The sequence below is a fragment of the Styela clava genome, chromosome 14 (genome assembly GCF_964204865.1).
Source record: "Styela clava chromosome 14, kaStyClav1.hap1.2, whole genome shotgun sequence".
In the NCBI taxonomy this organism is placed as follows: Eukaryota; Metazoa; Chordata; class Ascidiacea; order Stolidobranchia; family Styelidae; genus Styela; species Styela clava.
Genome location: NC_135263.1, coordinates 4984636 through 4999923, shown reverse-complemented (window position 1 = coordinate 4999923; position 15288 = coordinate 4984636). Strand labels below are relative to the sequence as shown.

At 32.8% G+C, this 15288-nt stretch overlaps 1 protein-coding gene across 4 annotated transcripts in view; it reads left to right on the top strand.

Annotated features, from left to right (window-relative positions):
- The first annotated feature begins 501 nt into the window (after positions 1 to 501).
- The window catches only part of LOC120341422 (calcium-transporting ATPase type 2C member 1-like), a 42181-nt gene continuing 27394 nt past the window's right edge, over positions 502 to 15288 (top strand). Inside the window, exons 1-2 of one of the 4 annotated variants that reach the window (XM_039409922.2) lie at positions 502 to 732; positions 13596 to 13655. In XM_039409922.2, the coding sequence (XP_039265856.2) occupies positions 598 to 732; positions 13596 to 13655 (195 nt within the window). In that variant the 5' untranslated portion in view covers positions 502 to 597. Of the gene's footprint in view, positions 733 to 2094; positions 2203 to 6611; positions 6699 to 12031; positions 12225 to 13595; positions 13656 to 15288 lie in introns of those variants that run through there. The other 3 variants (XM_039409924.2, XM_039409926.2, XM_039409927.2) reach the window with 3 other exon arrangements.

Here is a 15288-nt window from a genome sequence, read left to right as displayed (position 1 = left end):
GATAGAGCAATATTAAAAACCAAAATTTGAAACTGAAATTTATTCTATTCAATATTATAATTATCTATACATTGTAATCTTTAGCTCCATATTCTGTATTCAGAAATATCCCATCAAGTCTTCATATTCTTGTACGTTCTTGAAATATTTGTTTTTGATGTAAGTGTCAATTTATGCAATTTCAGCATTAGTTTGCATCTTTTACCAAGAATATTTTCATTTTCTATATTTGACAATCTTTACTTAGTAAGCCATATCATATCATGCCCTCATTTTCTGATTTTGACTATTTTCTGATGAAAGTGTTAATTTTTCGTTTTCACTATTATTTGACTTGTTCAATGTACTGAGATTTTACCCTGTAAGAAATATCTTATCAAGCCTTACTTTCTCATAATTTTCCTACAAAATGTCGTATTACGAACTTTCCATTTTGTTAACAATTTCATCAAGACTATGTACTAAAATCATTCCTATATATTGTTTTCTTATTTGATTGAATTTATACAGTTAATTTTCTACTTAAATACTTGATATGAATTTTTGCTTGGTGTTCGAAAAACTCTACACAAACAGAGACTTTATGGCAGTTTTATTATGATGGCATCAACAATAAAGGACCGATCAAAGCATTCCTTCTTTTTGTCTCGTCGAGATATTTTTGAAATTGAACGAGAGTTTTGTCCGACTCCGAGAGAAAGCATCATTACAACTGTGTTATCATATATTAAGGTGAATTTTTTAAATTTTCTTTCTTGAATTTGATATAGTTTATTAATCTACTTTACTCTGGAAATCAGAATTTGTTATCAGAATAATTATTGAAAGTCTAAGATCACTGGAGTTGAAGTCGAAATTTGAAATGGTTTCTTTTTTGTGATTTTCGGCAATAATAAAAGAAGAATTTTTTTTTTAAAGAAATTTAAAAGCATTTAGTTTACTAAGCATTCCTAACAGTCTATTGCGGAAGGCTTGCACACGCCAAAGTTTTTCATATCAAAATTTGACGTCCTTGTAGTTTGGAGCTGGCTTCGAAATTTTTGCAACTCTTCATTTTTCTTAAACCAGAAGTCGAAGTCAGCCCAAATTTTTTTAAACCCTGACTTGGGAGTCGATTGTGAAGCCCTGAGTTGACCTTTTATATTTAATCAGAATTTTGTTTTCCAACAAAATATTTACAGTCACCGGCTCCATATTTATGGTTATTATTTTCTACTGGCAGAAATCTTTGGTTCCCCTTATATTTGAACCATAGCTTAAAAATGATTGAGGTCACAGTACTAACACGTCAGCAATATCTGAGTATATGCCAATATAAGATGGTCCTTGCAAGAATATAGTTCCTCATTGACTGATTTATGCAGTCTACAATTAAACATTACTTCAATTCATAACGAATATGAGTCATACATAAAGTATTCTTTGATGCATACTTTATCTATGGCGAATGCATGAATGTTTGTGCTGTGTTAAGTGAAATAACAAACTTTTTATTTGCTTTCTTAGTGGACTTTACTCTTTAAATCTGGCAAGTATCAAAGTTTACTAATCTCATTGTACATTATGTAGTTTTACTATTGCGTAAGGGTTTCGATAAAAGTTTGTTGGTATGTGGGATTCAGAATATATCAGATTTGAGTTTTGCCTTTCTGTGTTGCTTATGGTTGAGTATTTGGATTAGGTACATCAGAGAAGAATTACAGTGATAAAAATTACATCAGTGTCCAGGGATATAGAGTTTTGGGGGTACTCCCATAGTGTGTGTACCAGGTTAGGATTAGGCCATAATTTTATTTCGATTTTCCTTATTTTAGTTCTATTACGAGTTCAGGGACTGTCTGTGTTATCTAAGTAAAGGCGAACAAAATTAGTTACCTCCATTATTATTCGTACACTTCTGGATTTTCTAATCTTGTTTTTGAAAATTATTCCACCTGGTAACATATGCAGTGTCCAGTACTGTTATTGTTTCTAATTAGTTAGGTACCATGTATTTAATTGAAATGGTTAGTAAGAGAGTAACTTATCACACCGTATTATTTCTGTAAACCCTAGTTTTTACTAACAACTTTAGAGATATTACTAACTAGTTTTACTAAACTTTCAAACATGAATGGTGTAGCGTACAACCAAACTCAATTCAACACATATAGAAGAAAACTTCCTGACATTGCAGAGGAAACTAATGGGATTGGTGCAATGGTAATTATTAGAAAACTAATGGGCTTCTGTCTCTATCTTGAATATGTAGTAATTCCGCATCTTCACTCTCTTCAGAATCATATATTAATTTAAACCTATAATTAGCCTTGAATTATGGGCATTATGCAGTCTAAACAAATATTTGAATCAAATTTGAAATTGATTTTATTTGGTATTTCACATTCTATATTTTCGAAATAATTTTGTTTGAAAATATTTATTTAGATAATTTAATTTCGTCGTGCATGAAACATTGTAAACATAAACTATAATAACTCAAGTCAAAGTAAAAACAAAACAAATACATAATGTTTTGACTCTAATTGACGAGGAGGTCGCGAAAGACTATCAAGTCACTGGAAGTTGAGCAATTGAAGTCTCTTCATACCCTCAAAGTGTATTATTATGACATCGCATTTCGTGATAAACATGATAATTCTGCCATGTTTTTGTTAATTCATCTTGTTAGACAGACAGTATATATTTTATCCTCAAGGAAACTATTTAGCCTACTACTCAACTGAGAAAAATTATTCTCAAACAATTTTATGAGCATCATTATTTAGCTAGCTTGAGCTGCAAGAGAAATAATATAATACTATATACATTTGAATAATTAAAATGGATAATTCATAGGTAATCTCTCTTTTTTAATAATTATATCATTCTCAGTCTATGTGTGTAGGTAATTGGTAATTGGTTTTATTCAACTTACAAGTTCATAACACTGTTAATCAAAAAAGGTTTATGATCTTCCTATTTATCATGTAATTATTATTTGATAATAATGGTCATGAATGTATCCTAATGGTGGCGCTAGAGGTTGGTTTAAAATTTCATAACTTACTGTGGTTGAATAGTGTGTTAATAACAGTAAGTGATATTGTAATTATGCCTTTGTTTAATTGTTATGTATTTTTCCGAAATATATTTTCAAGTTGAAACTGAAATTTTGAAATGAATCTTAAAAATACTGATAATACTGTCGTTGATATTTTGTCAAATATCAACGACATGAAAAACAACAAAAAGACTGAAAAAGTAAAATATATTTAAATTGTGGAGTTGTTATTCAACAATTATTTAACAATGATTTGATGATAAACTCAGGGACAATATTTATTCATAAATAGATTTGAAACACATTAGCAACATGGCAGCAAGCCAGCAACACATTGAAAATTGTAAAATAGGTAAACTAAGATTGTTAATATATTAACAAAATATTAAAATTGGTTTATTTGTACGAATATTTCAGAAAAATTCTAAATGAATTTTCAAAATGAAAATGAAAATATTGTAATTCAGTTATTTGAATGAAAGTGCATGAACTACTAGGTTTGCACAATTTTTGAAATATAGGATGTCCGTGAAGTCTTTTAGGATCTAAAAGTTTATTGTTTCATTTCACTAAATTTTCGAATTTTAGAGATTGTATAAATACTCTGTATAATGAACCATTGAATTTAAGATATTCAATGTGGAAATGTATCAATCATTACAATAGTAGACCTTGTAGATTAAACATAAAACATTCAGAAGATAATAAACGAGAATATCGGTCGGAGACCGAAGACTTATCGATCGAAACTGTGGTTTTGATTCATGACTCTATAGTGACACCACGTGTCCCATCACTAATTAATTAATAACTCGCTAATTATACGACCTAATTCATCCAAAGTCAATAGGCTTCTGGTCCGAGATACGTTGAATGCCATGCAAAATTTGGAGCAGATTCAACCTCGCTTTGTGAAATAGCGCTTTCATCTAACAGACAAACAAACAAACAGACAGACAAATACGTATCAACATCAGGGATGGCCATTTCCGAATACTAAACTATTCCGAATACATTCTAAAATAATGTTTTCGAATCTGGAATTCCGAATACATTCTAAAATCGAAAATAACACATTTTTGTTTTAGTTGATTAAAACCCAATAAATTAGGAAATAAGCTTCAATAGAAATATCAGAATGAAGCCACAAACCAACAGTATATGTACACAAAGTAATTGATAGTTTATAGCTATCAATAAAAAATAAGAGCAACTTGTGACACAGTCAGTTAATTAAAATTATTCACTTTGTACAAATGACCATATGAAAAGATAGCCAAGGAGTTGTCTGACGCTTTCTATCATTGGTACCATGATATTACGATAATAGTCAAGTCTATTGACAAAAATACTACTTGTATTCAGATAATTGTGTATATTTTCTGAGAGTAATAAAATTTATTGGCAATACCAATCGAAAATCCATTATGCCTTTAAAAATTATAATATTTGGGCCTAGAGTATTCTACTACTTACCAGTATATTTGTATATTAATTTATGAGAACCATATTGTTATTATGTGTAATATATTGTTGTGTTTGGAATTAGAAATAAATTAGTAGAGGATAGATGACCATCACTGCGAGCGCGCAGCCAGGATTTTCGAAATCGGAATTTCCCATTGCCGCCTGTAACAACCACCGCGATTACGCGCTCGTTAAAAGAGTCGTCTTTTCAGCGTATAATGATGATCATTCTGTTACGTAAAATATTCAATCCATGACAACTACGAGATTCTAAAATATCTTTATATATTAATTTAGGTTCCATTACATTTAAACCCACGTACATTTGAACCCATGACAATTGCACCTGTATGCTATTGCACCTATGGAATTTTTTTTGTTTCACGGATAGTTAAACCCATACTAACCCTAACCCATGGGTTTTAGCTCCCGCATATAGATTGAACCCGTGGATATACGTATGGGTTCAAATGTACTTGGGTTCAAATGTACGGTCACCATTAATTTAATGTGTCCAACGTAACTCGCGGTTGCTTCTTCTTACGTCAATAAAGAAACATTACTATTCCGTTCACGGCGATCTGTGACCTAAAATTACGAGATAAACTGCCTGATGTATTTAATTTTAATACGTATTTTTGCAATCTTGCCAACTCGTTATCGCCGTTAGAAAAATCTCAAATAATTATATAAAATCCTGTTAAGTGTAGAGTATAATTCATTTCATACAATGAATATACATATAAAGTTTAGCAGTAAATTAAAAATACATATTCATCGCCGCGATTATGCCACCTGTTGAAAGAGTCGACTTTTACAACAAATAATATAACAACGAATATATATTTTTCTGTTGTGCAAAGTGATGAATTCGTGACCGACACCGGCATATTTAAAATGTCTTGCTTTATTAATCTAATTGTCTTCAATTTAACCTGCGGTTGCGTCGACAGAATAAAATCCTCACCACTCTTATATACCATTGCAATCCGCGGTCATAAAAATAAAAACGTGAGGTAAACTGTCCGATTAAATATTGTTTTGATACGTATTTTGCGAATTCGGCAAATATTTAGATGTAATTGTTAACAGTGTCTCCGCTCAATCGAAATGCTGCCATTCTGATTATTTTTAGATAAAACCGTTCGAAAAATCCATAAATATGCTGTAATATCTCAGAGTAAAATTTATTTCATCAAAATAAAATTGATTGAATATACTTTAGATTAGTTATATTATATACATCCTCACAACCCGGGAAAAAGTCGCGTTTCAAACCTTGTATCGTGTTAACACGAAAATATTTGACGGCAATTTAAAATAATGGATAATCAGGCAAATCCCGCCCTCAATTACTGACGATATGTTTCTAAACGCCGACCAAACATAATGTGTGCCACAAATTTTGTGTTCACTGCCTAGAAAAGCGTTTTTTAAATTTTCGCGGGCCTCAATAAAACTTATATTGTTTACGGTTTTATTTCCAGTATTTTAAATTGCCGCTTTCCAATCAAAAAGTTGCGTTGTCTTTAGAAACTCGCCGCCGATGAACGTATTTACCAGATGATTCACAATTCCGTGCGTGTACAAAAATAAAATAAATGTTATCGTTATCGTGGAACAAATTTGTGGAAAATTTTCGTTTTAGAGAAAATAACACAATTGTAAAGGCGTTTACGGGCCTAAATATTACGTTACGCTGATGAGTGATGAAAACAATCACGCGCAAGTTTCTATCGAGAATGTTTTCATTCAACGGAAACGTCTTGAAAGCGGCGTCGAAAATGTGTGACGTCACACAAATATCCGATATTCTTATGAACGTGAATTCCGATATTCGAATGACGAGATATTCGAATACATTCGAATACTTTATTCGAATTGGCCATCCCTGATCAACATACTTACCCATCTTAAGATCGATGAGTAATAATAGACTGACCTACTAAAGAGCTAATTGATCAATGTTATCTGATCAATTGGAATTATATCAAGCAGCTTTCTATCCCATTCTTCCTGTATTATTGAAAGTCTTCTCTCCTTATATAGTTGGGATTAGATCAAATTACTTGGTTATATAGTTTTGCATTATTCATTACTTAGGGCAGTGGGGATTCACATATAAATGGTAGGGATAAGGCAATGTTATGAAGTAGGTTAGTTCCAAGTTATATAGCAAGTTTGGAAGGTAAGTGTGGCCTTGGGTTCCATTTGATAATTTTATATAGTTCAATAATATAGTTATTTTAGATTAACTTTCTTTGTTTGTATTGCCAGGCATTATAAGATATATTCCATTTCCTAATATTCCATTATTGAAAACATCAAAATAGTAAAATAATGGAATTTGAGAATTTTCTAATTTAAGGCGAAATTGGTTATTACCCTTTCAATGTATCAAAAATTGGAATTGTTATAATTAGACATTGGCACATACAATTTTAATTGTATCCAAGGCATAATATAACCACAGTTACCAATATACTACTTTTTAACTTAATGTTTAGTGTGCAGGATTAGTATTTGATTTGATGTATTATATCATCAATCAGTAGGTACCGTAATTTAATTTTTTACATACCGAAAATGCAAAGCATGTGTGAAGAGAAAAATGAAACATGCATTATATTGTGAATGAGCCACGATAAACCAGTAATTGTTATTCAGAAGCGACACCTAATAAATAACACAATTTGAAAATAACACTGTCATCATATTTAGTGTGTAGCAGTGTTCACTATTAGCGCACTTTTTTGCGAAAATTGCGAAGCACTTTCGCAACTTTTTTAGGGACTGCGAAATAACACTTTTTTCCGATTTTGAATGGAATAAAAATTCAAAGTTAACAAATATTTTCGAGTATTAAGTTGACAAATAAGTAACATACTAGTACTTTTGTAACTCAATTCTGCATATCATAACGATATTTACCGGAATTCTAACCTATGAGATGCAGACATAGGAGATAAAGCTTTTGCATTAACCGCAAAATTCTTGTTTATATTATGATTATTATACAAGCACACCGATTCCGCTTCTCCCGCAAAACGCTCGGCGTCTTTGAAACCAGATGTTGGAATACTACGCAGTGCCTTTCTTTGAACGAAAGTGGTCATGTGACTATCAATGATATCGTTGAATTCAAAATGACTATAAAAGTGTTAGTAAAGTGTTATAGTCACTTTGGATGTATTGTGACCAAAGTGCACGATTTTCAAATCAGACCAAACTTTTAGCAGCATGTCACAGATTTGCAAAATCACCAAATTCACAAAATACCATTAAGTGCCATTTTATTGTAATCACAATGTTGAAAGCACGTGGCATTTTGCGATATTTACACAACTATTTCTCATTGATATGCGAGTACGGGTGGGCAAAATTCAATATTTTATTGAAGAATATTTTTAACCAGTACCGAATAACAAATATTTTTGGAACGTTGGTGGAAACATTAAAAAATCGGCAACAAAGCCTTTTTACTGGTTAATTCCGTTGTATACGCTAATTGTTCTTGTCACCGATCGTTTTGGCGGCGATATCCAGGTTTTGTTAATCTATATTCCCGCCCTCTCTTTTTTACAAATATGAATTCTTGCGGGTCGGCGGCCATCGAAGTTTTATATTTCGGGTTTACCCGTTTGTTCACATCGGCAACAGCTGTTGAAGACATTGAGGACTCAAATCATTTGCGTTGGCTTTAATATTACCTATCAAGATTTGTAAATTTACGGTCCCATTTTTATGCGAATGGTAATATTATTGTCGATACCGTGATGCTGATATTTATTAAGACGATAACTAACTTTCTCATGTTTTTCTATGGTGATAAACTTCGCAAATCTGAAATTGTGCCAATCCTGAATGTTGATTTAAAATAGTGATTGAATATTTCGGCAATAAAGGCATTTCTGCGTGGTCATAAGACGAGATGACGTTAATGAACAGCACTTCTTCTACAGGATATTTTACGTATGCGACTTAATGCTAAAAAGATTGGACTCGAGTGCTTTTTTTTTCGAGTGCTCGAGTGCCTAATAGAGGTCAGGCGCTAATTGTAACTAATTCCCCCAAGTTTCAACGTGTTTTCAACAAAACAATACCCCGGCGATAATTATAGCTAAAATGTTACCGAGCAATTCACAATTTTATTTATGGAATTTGAAAATTCACCAGTTTCTTGACGATATTGATAATGTCACGCCCTAATTATTAGTGCAAAAAATACTCCCCTTCTTCCGCGGCGGTTTGACGGGTTCTTTGTTCCAATCTTCAGAAATTTCTGACACGGGGGATATTGAATACTGAATCCGGAGGGTTGAATCCCTGTCGACTTACTGGTGATTTTCCGTTTTGGAATGCGTGGAACATTCTCTATTTTAAATTAAATGACGTTTCGCGGGCTAGAGTTCTCCCCGAAAATGATGTGTACCAGACGTTAGTTAGACGATAGATAAAACATTAGATTAATATATTTCATGACGCCCCGTTTTCGAAAATACAAAATTATATCGCAAAAAAATGCGTTTTGATACATTTGGAATGAAACATTATTTACGGTTAATTCAGATCATATTTTACTCTTCATGACACCCGGTATCCGAAAATACAGTTGTATTGCGAAAAATGTGTTTTGTTACATTTAAAATAAAACATTTTTGCGATTAATTTAGATCATATTTTACTTTTCAGGACACCCGTTTTCGAAAATACAAGGTTATATCGCAAAATGTGTTTTGTTACATTTAAAATAAAACATTTTTGCGATTAATTTAGATCAAATTTTACCTTTCACGGCAATCCGTTTCCGAAAATACAAAGTTATATCACAAAAAAATGCGTTTTGTTACATTTATTTAGCATTCCCAACAAAATACATATTTTCCCTAATTAAAGTCGTCGATGAATCTGTTCCTGTCGGTCAAGCTTGACACACGTTTGGACGAGTGTGGGGCGGTTTTTTGGTCGACGATAAATTAAAAAGTTGCCACACGTTATTTGTATAACGATAATAACTGAAAAATTAGATTTTATAATAGAAGTGAATTTGTCCCAAGATGGTATTTTACGATTCTTGCCCACAGAAAATAAACACGCTGACAGGCTTGGTTATAATTGATATTTGTTTAATTTATTTTACACTATTAATAAACGCGCCACACCAAGTGCGGCCATATAAATTGCAGTCGCATCGGTATGGACTGTATGTTTTTGGCGCTCTCACATTAATTATAATTTTCAACAAAACAATACCCCGACGGTCATTGAAGCTGAATTCGTTACAGAGTAATTCACAATTTTATTTACGGAATTTGCAATTTCAAAATCTCACTTGACGATTTTGATGATGTCATGCCCTAATTATTACTGCTTAAATGCCTCAAAATACAACAAATGTAATCATTTTCGACGATAACAGGCGCAACAATTCGTAAACGAGGCGTTATAACGAAATTCGCGATTGATTTTACCTCTCTCTTGTTTACAATTTTAACATCCCGCCGGCCATGTATGGTCGAATAAAATGTTCACATATTCGAATCATGACTTGGCCAAGGATGGGAGGGATCACTAAAGAGCTAATAGAAAGTATTGAGAATATTTGTGAGCATATCACAGGACGGAAATATTTTGCACCCGGCTGTTTGTTGGCAGAACAACGATACGCTAAAGTTAATTGATCGAATACAGGGAAGTATTTATTTATCATCTCACTTGCGAACATCGAGGTTTGGGCGGAATTGTACGATCATGTTGTCTTTCTTAAATAATAACTTTTTCAATGAATGTTCATTTTACTTTTGCGTCTTTATTATGTGTCGGGTTTTCATTAATTTTAAATTCGAAATTGTCCGAAATACTCCAACAGGTGTATAAGTACAATAATAATAGTACTTACCAGGGAAGTTTAATACACACGATGTGTTAAGGGCGTCGTAACTCCCGTTTATTAATTTGATTGTTTTACATTCTGCTTAAAAAACAACGTCGTTTTGCAGTCATCTAAGTAACTCTCGCGACCAAATCTTTTTTGTTTTGTATGGCATCGTCTTGGCGACGAATTTATTGCCGACTGAATTTTAATTGTGTTTTAGGATAAGTTATTTTCTGTTTGTTGGTTTCTAATCTTTACAAACGTGGGTAGCAATTACTATTAATGTGAGATTTGTGCATATGAACGATTGAATATAGCGACTGGATGTCCGATATCTGAGAATGCGTATATCAGCGTTCATGTGGTCGAATAAAAATTATTTATCAAATGGATTGGTATTTCGAGACGCTCTCAAAATTATTTGGGATCCACTATCATATCATTCGTTTATTTTTTATATTCATGTTTTTTTCAAGAATCACCCTCGTTATATTTCGTGTACCTTTGCAAAAGAAAACTCTTTGGTGTCATCGTTCCAATTAGTGTAATTGAAATATATGGAAACCTCGCAAGGGGCGTTGTGATGCGAATATTTGATACTAGGTCAGCAGCATTACAAAGAGTGCCATTTATGAATGCTGAAAGTACATGGCATTACTAAACATTTTGCCAATATATGATGTTTTCTGCCCGATTTAAACTAACTCGCACGCAAACCAAGGCATGTCGACATTTAAAAATTACTTGTCTTTGGGTAAGCTCTAAAATAGTATAATATAAATGTAAATGAGAAATTAGGTCACGCCAGCTCACGAAAGGGGAGGATTTTCAAAGTGATCTTGTGTAATATTTCGGAGAAAAAAGTTTAAAAGGAAAGTAGGTCAACCTGTCTCCTAAAACAGGGGAGTATCCTGTGTAATATTTGGGAGGGAACGTAGGTTAACCTATCTTTTAAAACAGCGGGTGGCGACTTTCAAAGTGGTTAAAAATCACAAATTAATAATTATCAGATTAGGTTTAGGGATAAATCGAAAAGTTGAATTTCCAGCGCACCTAACCCTAATTAGTTGATTGCTATTTATATTTTGGGGGGGGGGGGATTATTTTGCACGGGATTTGTACAAATGATCCACCCTGTAACTAATATGGTTTCCAGCCTACGTGTATCAATCGTTGTCTGTTAGATGGAAGGAGTAACAAATGTGAAAGCCTTTGCTGTTCACCGGGTAAGCAACTGACACGAAAGTTTTGTTCGCGGCAAGTGTTAGCAGATGTCTTTTCGTTGCCGATGAATTCGCTTGTTTTAATTAAACATGAATTCGCTTAAAGGGAACTCGGTTAATGGAAAGGCTTCTCTTTAATTCATAATATTAACCGGAGGAGCGCTTTTTCGAGTATCTATGCCGTTTTAAATGGGTTATATGAAAGGCTAGAGCACCTAACTTGTTAAAATCGGCAAAAGCACTTTCGCACTTTTTTTTTCGACTGCGAAGCACTTTCGCACTCATAATTCGCTTAGAGTTAACACTGGTGTGTAGTCCGTAGTCTAATCTGTTATATTCCAACCACTGACAGCACTTTCTATATTTTGACACAGCAAGTAGGTGCTGAATTGGATTCCGAGCACATGCTTTATGATGTCATAGTTATGACACTTATTTTCAAGCTTCTCAATATGTTGTATCATTGATTGAGATTGCATTAAAGAACAGTTTTTCTCTTATAGCCACGATTTTAGAAATTTAAAAGCTGTTTAGTAACAAGTAGACAAACAAAGTTAGAAGGGAATATAGTGAGAATGATACATTAAAAAACAGTAAATTTTATCATCTGTTCAAGGTAGTTAATTTTAGTGTTTATTGTAGTGGATATTGGTTTAAATTATATTCATAATGAAAGCATGCACCATGCATTGTGAATGGCTAAAATTGGGGACAGAATGTAGTGAAATAATAATTCATATTATACAATTGACTATATTATGATTGATTCTCCCTACTGTTAGAGACTATAACATATGGTAATTCGTTTTTTTCAAGGTAGCTTTGTCTCTCTACCTTGGGAAATTTTCCTCTATTATGTGTGTGTGTGTGTTATTTTTAAAATAGACTTACCGTAGCAATGTGAGAAGAATGACTTCTATAATAATTTGTACTTCCTTGTATTTAATCTTACCTTATCAAAATTTATCATTACATTTTCGTATCTATAAGTATCATGCATAAAATTAATTTTTTTCCCCAAAACTCCATTTTACTTTGTTTTATTTATATCATACCCTTTACTAAGGGACTGGAAAACGGCTTAAATTGTATATTTATAAATGACAGTTGACTGTATTGCACCAACCATGGACTTTCATTAAAACATCAAAAATGGTCCCGGCTAAACAATTTTTTATTGGGGTATTTCCACACATGGGGGTGGTTTTGCAGGTCAGACCCCTCTCACCTTTAAAACGAAAAAAGATAAAAAGCATTTTTCCATATCAGAAATGGGCAATTTTTATGCTTGAAACACTTTTTATACTCACAAGTCACAAGACCCCCGAAAACCTCGTTTTCCTGTCGCCGTCTGGACCAGGTAGCTGTTACGCCCTTTGAACGTACCTGGCTACTCCCCTGTTCTCACTGCCTCACTTTGAGCAAGTATCTGTACGAGCACTCACAGATGAGTTATTGGACACATAGTGGACATAAGGATCGTTTGTTGTTCTTGTTCTTTGACCCGTTTTGAAGAAATCGCTTTTCTCTTTGATTACTGGACCAATTGCTTTAAAATTTTCAGTGGTCAAAGATAAAAATGGCTAAAAGGTTTTTTTTTGCTATGACATCATCAAAATTATTGCCATTAGGTGGCGCTACATGTCCATATATTTGAGCATAGCTCTCTTGTTATTCATTGGAAGAACCGGAGACTTTCTGGTTGGAAATTGCCCAACCAAGTTTATTACACCCTGGTACCTGGAATTTGAATCTGAGATATAGATTTGAAAATTTTCAAATTTAGAACACTAGAATGAACTATTTCGCAATTTGTTATTCCATCTTCGTTATAATATAATTTTGCATATTAAATGACTGACACGACCATTCATAATCCTCATAATTCATGCATGTCAAAGATATTGATTCTATAAACACTAGCGACTGCCGAACCCAATACTTATCTGTATATGACAATTATTGATGATCGTTTTTTTTGTTCTAGGGATTCACTGCTCCTTTGATTTCATCTTCAAACGTTGGAGGCAAGAAGACCCATACAAAGGTGAGATCTCTTACATTTTAATTCACAGGCTTAGAAATTTGGGAAATGTCTTTCTTTTTTTAAATTTGATGTAACAAGTTTAGTTGTTCTATTATGACATCAATTTTTCTTTCAATCTATCTGTGGCGTTTTTATGGCTGGTGATTAACTTGTTGATGTTAAATCTTGTTGCTTCATTTGAAGCAGGTATTTTAGATGTAGGGTCTTGGCCCACTTTTATTGATATTGGAGATTGGACTCTCACAATCTGAGTGGTGAGCTTGAGACGGGGTCAAAAATTTTGTCAACCTTGAGTGAGGAGTCAGTGCTGGAGTCTTTATCGAATGGATGGCGCTCAAGGCTCTTCATATGATTTTAAAATTGGATTCGGGTGTAAATTCATCCCTACTCTATAGCCCAGTCTTAAATAGCATAGTCATATATGAATAAGATTGTTCAAGAAATGTAAATGAAACAAAGGTGTACATTCGTCACACGCCCTGACCCCACCCAATTTTATTTCAAAATTTTGTAACAAACAGGAATTAGGTTTTAAAAAATGAAAACAATTCTGTAAATTCAATTGTGTATTGCGTCTGTCACATCCTGAATTGACGACAAGTTGAACGCTTGGACGCTAAATGATTATTTCCTTCCTATGCTGCTAACTGCTATGTTTGCTAACTCAGTCATTTAAATGCATTTTTGTTATGTTTTCGGTATTAAAGACAGATTTTGCCAGCATGGCAGCGACCTTTGATCCTATTTAATAATAACTATTATTAAGAATAGTAGTTGATGACGTTGTATTTCGGTGTTGAATAAAAATAAAAAAGTCTATCAGGTTGAGTGAATGTCCAGAATGTGCAAAAAAAACTTTTTGTAATGGCTGTTTCTCTTTAATGATCTGATATATAATTAAAAGCAATCTTTCATGGAAAATTCTATTTGATTCTAACTTTTTATCCTTTCTTCGTACCTTTGCTCTGGTGGATCTGTATGCGTATAATGTAGGTGTTCAAAACGAACAAAAAATTTTTTTTTACAAATGTATTCCTCTAGCGTTTAGTTTGTCGTCTGTGGTTAGTGTGTAACGAGACTGTTGAATCACATAGAATAGTTATCTTCTACTACAGCATCCTTGATATATTTAATTATAATTGCATTTAGAATCCGCCGCCAGTTCTTGAGTATGGAGAAAGAATAGGTAGTTAATCTTGTGTAACCCTAACTGGTTCCTTTCTACAAAGATTGCTATTTTTTTAGGGAATTATAATTTGAGTTGAATTTAATCTGGTGAAATAGACGTCTCATTGCTCTCGACTGAAACATTTTGAAAATATGCTTTCAAATCTCGCTTATTTCAGAAGCTGTTTACCTGAAATGAGCTCAAAGGTTAGTTAGGGCATTTTGATCCGATTAATATCATTAGTGAATCATTGTTTTAAATGGTTTGCCACGATAATTTGGAGTTAATAAACCATTTTTAGTCTTAAGTTTGAAACACAAAAAATACTTTTTCACTAAACTATATTCAAGGAACTTGGAATATATTTACCTAAATTTAAATGTCCATGAATAGTCTATTTGGTTTAGATGTTGATGAAATTAGGAAGTGTCCCATTTTTTTTTATCTACAGAATTGTTCATAACA